Source organism: Gymnoscopelus braueri (genome assembly GCF_963280865.1).
Source record: "Gymnoscopelus braueri genome assembly, chromosome: 1".
NCBI lineage: Eukaryota > Metazoa > Chordata > Actinopteri > Myctophiformes > Myctophidae > Gymnoscopelus > Gymnoscopelus braueri.
Window position 1 is genome coordinate 8,102,739 of NC_137603.1, and position 13,727 is coordinate 8,116,465.

The window sequence follows — 13,727 nt, forward strand, 5'->3', positions numbered from 1 at the left end:
GCTCTCAAACTTTTTCCTGTCAAGGACCCCCAAATTGACACTTATTAGCCCACGGACCCCCATTTGAAAAGATATGCCAGGGAAGAGAAGATTTTTACGGCTCTCTAGCAGTGATTCTCAACCATTTTAATTTCAAGGACCCCCAGTTTGACATGCATTAGGGCTACGGACCCCCATTTAATGGCATTTCTATCTCTGGGACCCCAATTTATATTAAATTATTAAATCAATGTTAAATTTAAAGGAGAATTCCGGACATTTTAAGTGTTATCTTTGATGTGTAGTTACTCACTGACCGAGTTAGGTTTTTTTTCCACAAATCCTCCTCATGGTGTCTCCTGATACTTTCACATGCACTGTTTATCACTCACGAGCTGGCGTTCATGCTCAGCGACGTGAATGTTTTCCTCTCGCGTGAAATCTCGCGTCTCGCGAGATTTCCCGAGGAGCGCAGTGAGCCGAGGACGGGAAATCTCGCGGGAAAAAAAAGAAGTTTGGAGCTGTGGAATTAGGCGATTTTCCCTGAGCCACGCGCCTCCCACTATTCCAATGGTGGGGGTCGACCAGACTCACAGACAGGGGGATCGCTGGAAAAACGCATCGCCACTTCCTAACTCGGTCAGTGAGTAACTACACATCAAAGATAACACTTAAAATGTCCGGAATTCTCCTTTAACTCTGAGAGTGTACAAATGGAACCAAATGGACCCGTTAGGGTCCATTTGGTTCCATTTGTACACTCTCAGAGTTACAGACCCATAAGGGTCCATTTGGTTCCTATCCATCATTTAGCTGGGGACCCCCTGGAACTCCCTCAAGTACCCCTGGGGGTCCCCGGACCCCACTTTGAGAACCAATGCACTTTGAGCTGCATTTCATGTCATGAAAGGTGCTTTACAAATAAAGTTTATTATCATTTCAGCTCTGAGTACAGTTGAGGGGCAGGCCCTCATTTTCAATGTAGCCGAGATACAGAACACAGTAATCAACAGGAATAGACATTCACATACAGCAACATAAGATACATGAATCAGAAAAAACTAAAACACTCAAAGAACTAGAACAGATCTACCAAAATTAAATCATTGAATTAAATAAAGCAGTTACAATCCTGAACAAAAATGTTGGAAATCATTAATTTCCCTGAAATTAGGAAGGGATTGGATTTTTCAAGGACCTCTGGAGCTCATCATACTCCTAATTGTCTCTGTCGGGTGGAAACCTCATATGTCCAAAACTGTTGGTTTTCAGGATTCAAATTCAAAAGCATCAAATATAGCAGATCTACAAGCTTGAAACGCGTTCAAGCTTTTGAGGCTTTTGTGTGACGCTGTAGTATGATCCTCCGTGCTGATACTCCTGGACCTGTCTGCAGCGTTCGACACGGTGAACCATCAGATCCTCCTCTCCACCCTCGAGGGGATGGGTGTCTCAGGCTCTGCACTCTCCCTGTTTGCATCCTACCTGACGGGTCGCTCCTACCAGGTGATGCTGAGAGGGTCTGTGTCAGAACCACACAGGCTCACAACTGGGGTTCCCCAAGGCTCGGTTCTGGGTCCTCTTCTTTTCTCTCTCTACACTACATCTCTGGGTGCTGTCATCCACTCCCATGGCTTTTCCTACCACTGCTATGCCGATGACACCCAGCTAATCCTCTCATTTCCCCCCTCTGATACCCAGGTGGAGGCACGCATTGCTGCTTGTCTGGCTGACATCTCGGAGTGGATGTCGACAAACCACCTGAAGCTCAACCTGGACAAGACCGAGCTGATGTTCCTCCCGGGGAAGGGCTGTCCGCACCGAGACATGGCCATCACCATTGATAATGCTGTGGTGACCTCAACTCGGACTGCAAAGAATCTGGGTGTGACCCTGGACGATCAACTGACGTTCTCGGCAAACATCGCATCAGTGACGAGGTCCTGCAGATTCCTGCTCTACAACATCAGGAGGATTCGCCCCTTCCTCACGGAGAAGGCAGCCCAGGTGCTCATCCAGGCTCTCGTCATCTCCCGCCTGGACTACTGCAACTCCCTCCTTGCTGGTGCTCCGGCATCTGCCATCAAACCTCTGGAGCTTGTTCAGAAAGCTGCGGCTCGTCTGGTGTTCAACCGCCCCAAGTTCTCCCACACAACCATCCTTCTCCGCTCTCTACACTGGCTCCCCGTAGCGGCTCGCATCCAGTTCAAAACCCTGGTGCTAGCCTATAGGGCAGTGAAAGGAACAGCTCCTTCCTACCTCCGGGCTATGGTCGATGCCTACACCCCTGCCCGACCACTTCGGTCTGCCACCTCGGGGCGACTGATTGCCTCGTCACTCAAGGGTCCTTCTGGCCGATCCACACGGTCACGACTCTTTTCTGTTCTGGCCCCACAGTGGTGGAATGAACTTCCCACTGATGTTAGGACAGCAGAGTCACTGCCCATATTTCGCCGCAGGCTGAAAACTCACCTCTTCAGGAAACACTACCCTTCCTCTCTGCCTGACCTACTTGTTGTTAACTAGTTGTACGAACGCTTGTTTTCTATTGCTGTATTGTTTATTGGATTATTGTATTGTTTATTGGATCTTGTTTAGTCGATATACTTATTTGTTTTAGCTCATGCTCATTTGATTTAGCTATTTTGTCTCATCTGTTTAAGGAAATAGGTAGCTGATATATTGCACTTTTACCTTAGCGCTAGGTATACTCTTGGTTGCTTGTTTATGCAGAAAATGCACTAAAGACTTCTGGTGATTAGTAGTTTTCGTTCCCTACCTATGTTGAATACACTTATTGTAAGTCGCTTTGGATAAAAGCGTCTGCTAAATGACTGTAATGTAATGTAATGATCAATTTATGGGATTTCTTTTTAGATAAGAGGTTTCTGCCCGACAGCAACGACATGACATGACGTATTAATCAGCCCAACACTCCCCACCATGGCAAATAATAACACAATAATAGAACAATAGTCCAGACTGAAGCATGCTGGGAAATCTCTCCTCAGACACCAACCAAGCCTTGGATGCTGCTACACAATATAGTTCTGTGTGTGTGTGTGTGTGTGTGTGTGTGTGTGTGTGTGTGTGTGTGTGTGTGTGTGTGTGTGTGTGTGTGTGTGTGTGTGTGTGTGTGTGTGTGTGAGGTATTTTTTACTTTGCTGAAGTATTTCCAATTTTATGTACTTTTACTTCTACTCCACTTCATCTCAGAGGCAAATATTGTACTTTTACTTCACTACAATTATTTGAAAACTTGAGTTACTTTGTAGATTTTGATTATTATTACAAAACATACTTTACCTAGCCTGGTAAACCCCCCCTCCCTCCGGAAATCTCATTTGCATTTGGTTTCAGGAAGGAGGGTCTGGGATTGCTCACAGAGTAAAGCTGCCCGAACTGCTGCGCATTCGAACCAATCAGCGGCTGCTAGGGGCGGGATCATCCAATCACCTGCCTAGTAGCTTGAAAAAATGAAACTCCGTCTGTCATTGATTCTGCGCCCGGAGTCTCAGATGCAAGTACGCTGTGAAACAAAATGTGTGTCGCAAGCTTCTTCCATTTGACGGAGTGAGGTTATACATTACCCACTTCAGCCCTATATACATTTCGGCCATTTGAAAATAGCAGATCTACAAGCTCACAATGCGTCGCGATGCAACGCATTGTGAGCTTGTAGATCGGCTATTTTCAAAAGATTTGTATACATTTTATAATTATTACATTGAAAACTTGTAAATTTTGATACCGATACTTTTGTACTGTGTCTTTTACTCAAGTACATTTTGAATACGGGACTTTTACTTGTAACATAGTATTTCTACATTACAGTATTGATACTTTTACTTAAGTAAAACAAATGGAGTAGGCTACTTCCACCACAGAGTGTGTGTGTGTGTGTGTGTGTGTGTGTGTGTGTGTGTGTGTGTGTGTGTGCGCGCGCATCAGCCTATGAACTCTGACCTGTGCTTACTATCATGTTTCTGTGAGTAAAAATCTTTTAAATCAAACTGTTGTTTGACTTTCCATGTCAGGCTGACAGTATACATGCATGTTGTAACCACACAGACAGTGGTGGAAGAAGTACTAAAAATGTTTTACTTAAGTAAAAGTATCAATACCCTATTGTAGAAATCTATTTAATGCAAGTGCAAGTTCAGTGTTCAAAATTTACTTGAGGAAAAGTACAAAAGTATTGGCATCAAAATGTACTTAAAGTACCAAAAGTGAAAGTACTCATTATGCAGAAGTTTTCAAAAGTATGAAATGTATACAAAATCCTTTGAAAATAGCAGAACTACAAGCTCACAAGAAAGCGACGCGTTGTGAGCTTGTAGATCGGCTATTTTTAAAAACAAGGCTCCAAACATCCCAAAACAAACTAGTAAGGCTACTTCTTGGCCTCAATCACAAAACCCATCTAACCCCTGCTCATTTTGCTAGGATTGGATGGCTTAGGGTTGAGGACAGAGTACAGCAACTTACAATGGGCCTGGTCTTCAAGATACACCACAACATTGGTATCCCCCTGTATTTGTCAAAATATTTCCAAAACGTTAATGAAGTCCATTATCATAACACCAGAGGCAGCTCCACGAATCATGTTCAACCCAGATTTGGCTCAACAAAGGGAATGAACTTGTTCTCATGCTATTCAACAAAAATGTGGAATGCCCTACCAAAAGGAGTAAAGGAGTGTAAAACCCTACTCACTTTCAAAACTGCCTTAAAGATACACCTTCAGGGGGGCGCTGTTGAGCAAACCATGGAGTAAGACGTGGATTTTGCGAGCTCCGCAGAACGTGTAATTAAATAATGATTTGAACGGCACAAAACTTAGTTCACTGCGACATACTAACTTTGTAAGCTTGAATAAGTACTTGGATTGTTTCTCAACCGAAAATATGGCTCAGAAGAACACCAGACGACAGACTACACTCATGACGTCGCTGAGGCCTACTTCACCAGCTGTAGCCTCAGTCTCGAGTGAAAAGGATGCCGGCTCGGGAGTCGCGGCTGCGGCTCTCAGCACGGAGGATTTCAAACGTGAGCTACTCTCTTCTCTTCGCTCAGACTTTGTAGATATGATGAAAACAGAGTTCAGAACGATCTTAGAGAGTGAAATGGCGACGATTCGAAATGATGTTCATGCAATTAAGACAGGATTTGAAGATTTTAAGTCGGTAATTAATACTGATCTAGCCTCATTGCGCAACACCCTTGGCGACGCTGAGCACAGCTGGTCAGGCTGCTCTGATGACATCACAGCACTGCAGGGTGAGATTAAACGACTGAATTCTGTGACTGACTCCTTGCTGAATAAATGTGACGACCTTGAGTCAAGGTCAAGGCGACAGAACGTGAGGATACTGGGGGTACCAGAGGGCCCCCACAATAGCTCTCCTATCTTCGTGGCAGATCTACTACAGAAAGCATTCCAATTGGGGGACAAGGTGATGGTGGACCGATCACACAGGACCTTCCAGCCGGTACCCAAGCCAGGTCAGCCGCCTAGAACCATCATAGCACGCCTCCACTACGCCGCTGACTGTGTTGAGATACTACGTCTTGCCAAGACACATCAGAGGCTTAAGGTAAATGACATGACTATTTCTGTCTTCCCTGACCTTCCTGCTCGGGTGGCCAAAGCCCGCGCTGCCTTCAATGATGTGAGGAATCTACTCAAAGGTCTACCCGGGGTCCGGTATGGCATCACCCATCCCGCCCGATTCCACATCACCTTCAACGGCGTGGAGAAGGTCTTCCTGGACTCCAGGGAGGCCCAGTCCTACACCATACAGACCATCATTCCTCAGACAACTCGAGCAGGCAACACTTCACCCCGAGCGAGCAGCACGTCACCTCGAGCGAGCAACACATCACCCCGACCGGGCAGCACGTCATCTCGAGCAGGCAGCACGTCACCTGAGCCACCTCCATAGCTTATTTAGGCTTACATTAGAATAACCAGCACAAGCTGACTTTATGTCATTATTATTCCTTCATTCACCCCTTTTGCTACTTTGATACAGGTCTATTCAGTTAAGCCTCATACAGGAGAGGGGGCTCTTTAATATTGTAAATACCCAAGGCTACTTTGTGTGTGTGTATGTGTGCGTGTGTGTGTGAGTATGTGTGTGCGAGTGTGTATGTGGGAGTGTGTATGTGGGGGTCTATATATGTAAGCACAATATTTGTATTTATATGCTCAAGTGAAGGGGGGGTGTGTGTGTGTGTGTGTGTGTGTGTGTGTGTGTGTGTGTGTGTGTGTGTGTGTGTGTGTGTGTGTGTGTGTGTGTGTGTGTGTGTGTGTGTGTGTGTGTGTGTGTGTGTGTGTGTGTGTGTGTGTGTGTGTGTGTGGTGTACTTTTTGTCTAGAATAGGCCTGGGCTTTTGTTTATTTTCATTTATATTATTTTGATCTCTATTTAGATATCTATCTTACTAGTTATGACCCTACAGCCAGTGGCTTTGTTATAAATATCTAATCTCCACTTCGGATGGTTGTATAATATACAATCTGAGAGCACTGTACACGACTTTCTTTTTTGAAAAGTTCCTACTCTTTTCCTTTATTTAAAAATATTTGGACATTGATCATTAGCGGTGCTCTCTAATGCTGTGAATGGGCATACATTTTTAGATATTTCTAAATCCTGATCATTGGACTGTCATTGTTCACGGCTTAATGCTCATCTTAAGGGTCTTTTATTTTATTCTATTTATTTATTTCCCTCCCTTCTGTGTGAGGCTGAGATCTCTGTATAGGGGTTATGTTGATTTTTTATTTATTTTTGTATTCATTTTTCTACTCAATGTTGACATTTTTCAGCTTTTGTGTTCTAATAGTTTTTGTGATCTACCTAAGATATATTCACCAATGTTTATCGCAGATTGGGCCTTTACAGTTTAAAAAGAATTGTTCTGCGGACCGCGGTGGGTTCAGCAATCCTCCAGTTTTGCATAGCGGTTTCCCTGTTTTTCTAGCACTCATTATGTGCTTTTCCTTCTCTAGTGTAGAGAGGGATAGTGCGATCTCCCACGGATTGGGAGACCAGCACAGGGGTTTAGGTTCCCCTTTTTCCACCCGTTTTTTCTTTTTCCCCTTTTTGTCTTTTGCTAAATGTGTTTTTATTTTTTATATATGCCTTTTCACTTTTGAACGATTAAGCTTGAGGGTTACAGTCTATCCAGATTTTATGCACCTGATTTTATTACATAATTTAGAAACGCATTATGGTGTCTCCTAATGTTGGTACTCTAGGTTCAATTCGATTTATTAGTTGGAATATTAAGGGGATCCACCATCCAATTAAACGTACTCGTGTATTTACACATTTGAAATCTCTGGGTGCAGAAATTATGTTTTTGCAAGAAACCCATCTCCGTACATGTGATAACTCTAAACTTGAGAGGGGTTGGATTGGACAGATTTTTTGTTCTAAATATGGTGATAGATCTAGGGGTGCAGCCATACTGATTAAGAAGGGAGTTCCTTTTGTTCCAACTTCAGTGATTGCAGACAATAACGGCAGATACATAATTGTTTCTGGGAATCTTTTTGGCTCACAGGTTGTACTGGCTAATGTTTATGGACCCAATTGGGACAATCCACAGTTTTTCTCTCGTTTTATAGCAAAGCTACCAGACCTTCACACGCACTATCTGATCCAGGCCGGGGACTGGAACCTCGTACAGGACCCAGGTTTAGATAAATCCAGACCTAGGCCCGGCAGTACAATTTCCAAATCCGGTAAGGTTGTTTTGTCATTTATGGACTCGTATAAACGTACAGATCCTTGGAGGAAGGCTAATCCCACAGCTAAACAATACTCATTTTTTTCACATGTTAACCGTTCATTCAGCCGAATCGATTTCTTTCTTCTCGATTGTGGGTCTCTCCCGTTTGTCACGAACTGCCAATATCACAATATAGTAATCTCTGATCATAGTCCAGTTCAAATGGATATGTGTTTCCCCAACAGTGTGGCGCCACAGCGCACCTGGCGATTGGATCCTTTAATGCTGGCCAGTGATAATTTCATAAAATTTTTGACTGACCAAATAGATACCTATCTGAATATTAATACTACCCCGGGGATGTCTTTTACTGTTATATGGGAATCTCTGAAAGCTTATCTCAGAGGACAGATCATTTCTTATTCGGCTTTTGACAAAAAGAAACGCACAAAACGTATTACAGAACTGACCACTCAAATGGCTGAATTAGACAAAAAAAATTCTATTGACCCTGATCCTGATTTATATAAAGAACGTTTACTGCTCCAAACTGAATTTGACAACTTATCGATAAGACACACTGAACAGCTTCTATTTAAATCTAGGCAAACTTTTTATGAACATGGCGATAAGTCAGGTAAACTCCTATCCCACCAACTTAAACAGGCAGCGGCGAGTAGAGCTATTCCAGAGATACGTGTAGCACCTGGTGAGACTTCCACAAATCCCAAAATCATTAATGATCAGTTCAGAGAGTTCTACAGTAATCTTTATACATCAGAGTCCAATGTTGACTCGTCAGAGATCAATGCCTTTCTTGACAAAATTAACATTCCAGTAATTGACCCAGTGGCTCAAGTTGGCTTTGAGGCTGCCATATCGAATGAAGAAATCACTCTAGCTATTAATTCAATGCATAATGGCAAGGCAGCGGGGCCAGATGGGTTTCCCATAGAATTTTATAAAGCTTTTTCCACAAAATTGGCCCCCATACTAAGTTCAGTATACCAAGAAGCGCTCATAGCCAAGAGGCTGCCAGAGACCATGACACAAGCAACTATTTCGGTTTTGCTTAAAAAGGGCAGAGATCCTCTGGACTGTGGTACCTATCGGCCTATTAGTATTTTATGTTCTGATTACAAAATTCTCACCAAGATCCTCTCTCAAAGGATCGACACAGTGATCCCTAATATTATCGCACCCGATCAAACCGGGTTTGTACCAGGCAGACAATCCTTTTACAATATGCGGCGACTTTTCAATGTGCTCTACTCTTCTCATTCAACCCTCCGGGCGGAAGCGGTGCTCTCGCTCGATTGCGAGAAAGCTTTTGATAGAATTGAGTGGAAATACCTTCTGGCGGTACTAGAAAAGTTTGGATTCGGTCCATCATTTATTGATTGGATCAGATTACTTTATACCGCTCCTAAAGCTTCAGTGATAACCAATTATATACGCTCAGATTACTTCTCGCTTCACCGCTCTGTCAGGCAGGGTTGCAGTCTTTCGCCATATTTATTTAATATCGCTATTGAACCATTAGCTATAGCACTCAGAGAAGAGGACAGGGTGTCTGGTATTGAGAGAGGGGGCGCTATACACAAGGTTTCGCTTTATGCTGATGACCTGCTCATATATGTTTCGAGCCCAATTGAATCCGTCCCTCCGCTCATAGACATACTCAATCATTTTGGCAAACTTTCAGGCTATAAATTAAATTTTTCCAAAAGTTTGTTCTTCCCTATTAACCAATTGGCCCTAGATCTCAGTTATAACAACCTCCCGTTTAAGTTGGAACTTCAGTCTTTTACCTACCTGGGGGTCACTGTCACTCGATCCTATAAGGACCTATATGTGCGTAATTTTAAACAGCTGTTAGACCGCACCAAATCAGATCTTGAGAGATGGGCTTCATTACCCGTCTCTTTAGCAGGTAGGGTTAACACAATTAAAATGACAGTTTTACCCCGTTTTTTGTATCTATTCCAAATGATTCCATTGTTCTTACCTAAATCCATGTTCCGGGATCTCAACAGCTGTATCTCTACCTTTATTTGGAATAAAGCCCGTCCTCGAGCCAAAAAAGCTCTCCTAGAGTTACCAAGGTCATCAGGAGGACTGGGGTTGCCTAACTTTATGTTTTATTACTGGTCAGCAAATATCAAAAAAATGATTTACTGGGTATCAGTTCATGAAAACAAACGTGGCCCGACTTGGGCCCTCATGGAATCACTTTCTGATCCTAGGGTTTCTCCGGTTTCCATGCTGAGCTCTGCACTTCCGGGTGGTACTATTACACACATTAGTAATCAGGTGATAAAAAGCTCTCTCAAAATCTGGCGCCAATTTAGAAATCATTTTGGTTTTAAAAACATGTGTGGCCATATGCCCCTGACTAACAATCATCTTTTTCCTCCCTCCCGGACGGACACAGCTTTTAAGACATGGCACTCCAATGGCTTGATATTTTTTTGCGATTTATTTGTAGATGGTACATTTGCCTCTTTTGAAATCCTTCAACAGGACCACGAGTTACCAAAATCTCACTTTTTTAGATACCTCCAAGTACGTAGTTTTGCTAGGAAACATTTTCCATTTCCGACAATGCCAGATAAGAGTGTACTAGACACCATACTAGACTGGGACCCATACACCAAAGGAAGCGTATCTAATATATATAAGGCCATACAGGAGATTAAACCGCCTCTCTTGGACAGAACAAAACTAGCCTGGGAACAGGACCTAGGTATTGAGTTGGAGGAGGATATCTGGGAGCGCTCTTTGAGACGCATTAATACCACCTCCCTGTGTCTCAGACACTGCTTGATCCAATTTAAAATACTTCATCGTTTGCATTTCTCGAGAGAAAAACTGTCCAAAATGTATCCTGATATAGATTCTACCTGTATTAGATGTAATCTGGAGCCAGCCACTGTTGGCCATATGTTTTGGGGATGCACATCCTTGACTCAGTTTTGGAATAATATCTTTAATGCCTTCTCAACCATTTGTCATATAACAATTGAGCCCAATCCAATAACTGCTATATTTGGAGTTCCCAATGATGATGTACCAATTACCTCTCCTCAGGCCAACTTCATAGCATTCTCTTCACTTATAGCTCGGAGGCTTATTCTCCGCAATTGGAAATCAGATAAACCTCCAACATTTACGAGTTGGGTCAAGGATGTGCTGTCCTTTATACCATTAGAAAAGCTCAGGTACAACAGATACAAGTCTCGCCGAAAATTTATAAAGGCCTGGTCCCCTTTTATTGAGTTCACCCTTACTCTGTCTTTTCCTACAACTATTGAAAGTGATACTGTATTTTGACTCAATAAGTGTTTTCATTTTGTTCCTGTTTACTGTGATTTCTAGAAATGCTGGTCACTTCTCTAACTGTACTTGGATGTGTGGTACCCTATATTAGCCAAATTCATTGCTAACTGTCTGGTCTGGTTATGCTAAACCCCCTTAAGCTTATTAAGAACTTTTCCTTTTAATTTTAATTTCATTTATTTATGGTCTATTTTGTTTTCAATTCGAACTTCAATTATTTACTGCTCTCGTATTTAATTTTTTTCTCCCCCATTTATAAATGTTGTTTTATTGTTGTAATTAAATTTTTGTGAGGGAACCAGGGAGGGTGGGGTATATGTGGGGTTGTATGTCCTTAAAACTGAAAATACCATAAATAAAGTTGTAAAAAAAAAAAGACCAAGTGGGTGCCTTGGGTTTTCACTGTTGCCATAAATAGTGCTTGGGAAATATGAACATGAGAGACTGAAATCTAAATCTGCTACCTGACCTGACCCACTTCTTCCAATCAGCTCTGTTTAGGTGACACACTGCCTAATTTATGGCCATTTAACTCAAAGAGTGACTTTTGACAGGCAGCCACAGTCAGAGAAGACACAACAGCAGGGCATTTCTCAACTGACAAATGGCAACAAAAATACGTGTCAGAGTCTAATTACCATGCCTGTCTTTGATGCTTTAAGTGTGTTTTGAAAATTGTGAGGTAAGAGGTTACATAACTAGCCAATATTGTGTTTTCCCTTTAAGAACCATGGTACTGTACATGGCAACACCATGTAATGTAATATTCAAAACTCTCTCTCTATCTCTCTCTCTCTCTCTCTCTAGTCTTCGCTCACTCACTCACTCACTCACTCATTGACGCACCAGAGTCGTGTTGCCAGTTACCAATGCGCGTCATCAAATAAAGAACATTGAATGGTAGCAATTTTTGTCATCATTTAACAACCACTACATTTAACCAACAGACTAAATCATGTGAATGAAGCTGCTTTGGGTGCATTACAGTAGCCTGTGCTTGCCACGCGTGCATAAAAGTCTAACACCAAGTTGTGTGAGAAACAGCGGGAGGCGCCCTGAGCCTACCTGGTGACCCGAAATAACCTCATTTCAGTTAGCAGTTTAGCACCCGCATATTTGCATATTTGAGTTTTCCTCTTTTATTCTGGGCCCACGCCTGAACAAACACCCCCCAACACTCCTGCAACAGATGGATCGCCCCCCCCTACTCCATGTTAGGAGTAACACCCGCCTCCCCTTCCCTCCTCCTCCACACGCTGGCCAATCCCTTCCCTGGGATGGCTTTGAGGAGGACACTGGAGAACATACTTCATATATATATACGCCTAGACCAACCATTAAATACTCTGAGTATCCTCCACTGTATCTACTTGTGTGTGTGTTAGAGTCATAGTAACCACTCTTATCTAATAAAATGGCACCCAAGAAGGACGCTGCAAAGCCCGCCGCCAAGCCCGCCGCCAAGGCCGCTGCACCCGCCGCCGCCGCCAAGGCACCAGAGCCAGCACCCGAGCCAGAGAAGCCCAAGGACGTTGGTGTGGACCTGTCCGCCGTGCAGCTTGACTTCACCCCAGACCAGCTGGATGACTACAGAGAGGCTTTCGGCCTGTTCGACAGAGTGGGCGACAACAAGGTGGCCTACAACCAGATCGCAGACATCATGCGCGCCCTGGGACAGAACCCCACCAACAAGGAGGTGAACAAGATCCTCGGCGGCCCCACCGCCGACGACATGGTCCAGAAGAGAGTAGAGTTCGAGCAGTTCCTGCCCATGCTCCAGACCATCGTCAACGCCCCCAAGGTCGGATTTGAGGACTACGTTGAGGGTCTGCGTGTGTTCGACAAGGAGGGCAACGGCACCGTGATGGGCGCCGAGCTGCGTATCGTCCTGTGTACGCTGGGAGAGAAGATGACTGAGGCTGAGATCGATCAGCTCATGCAGGGACAGGAGGATGAGAACGGCTGTGTCAACTACGAAGCCTTCGTCAAGCACATCATGTCTGTGTAAAGGAAGCTGCCACTCCAGTGGTGCTGAGCAGTGGTGGAAAGTAACTAAGTACATTTACTTAAGTACTGTACTTAAGTACAATTTTGAGGTATTTGTACTTTACTTGAGTATTTCCAATTTCCAATACTTTTACTTCTACTCCACTATACATCTCAGAGGCAAATATTGTACTTTTACTCCACTACATATACTTGAAAACTTTAGTTACTAGTTACTTTTCAGATATAAATTATGATATAATGAAACACACATTAACCACTTTAAACCTATTTTAAAACTAGGCTATTTGAAAATAGCAGATCTACAAGCTCACAACGCGTCGCGATGCGACGCGTTGTGAGCTTGTAGATCGACTATTTTCAAATATTTAGTACTTTTACTTTTGGTACTTTAAGTACATTTTGATGCCAATACTTTTGTACTTAGTTAGTTTGTACTTAGTTTTTTATTCTGGACTTTGACTTGTAACAGAGTATTTTTATATTGCAGTATTGGTACTTTTACTTAAGTATGGAATTTGAGTACTTTTTCCACCACTGGTGCTGAGCCTTGTTTATGTGTGCAGACCCCATGGTGTCATGGCATCCCACTTCGTTGTTCCAACACCCACCAACACCACCAACGGAACAGGAGTAAAACCAAAAGGACAATGAGATGTC

At 43.3% G+C, this 13,727-nt stretch overlaps 1 protein-coding gene across 1 annotated transcript; it reads left to right on the forward strand.

The window, feature by feature from the left end:
- The first annotated feature begins 12,405 nt into the window (after positions 1-12,405).
- LOC308082655 (myosin light chain 3, skeletal muscle isoform-like) lies at positions 12,406-13,091 on the forward strand. The gene has a single exon (XM_080424549.1). It carries the CDS (start codon positions 12,475-12,477, stop codon positions 13,066-13,068), a length of 594 nt encoding a protein of 197 aa, XP_080280675.1. The 5' UTR covers positions 12,406-12,474; the 3' UTR covers positions 13,069-13,091.
- Positions 13,092-13,727: the final 636 nt, after the last annotated feature.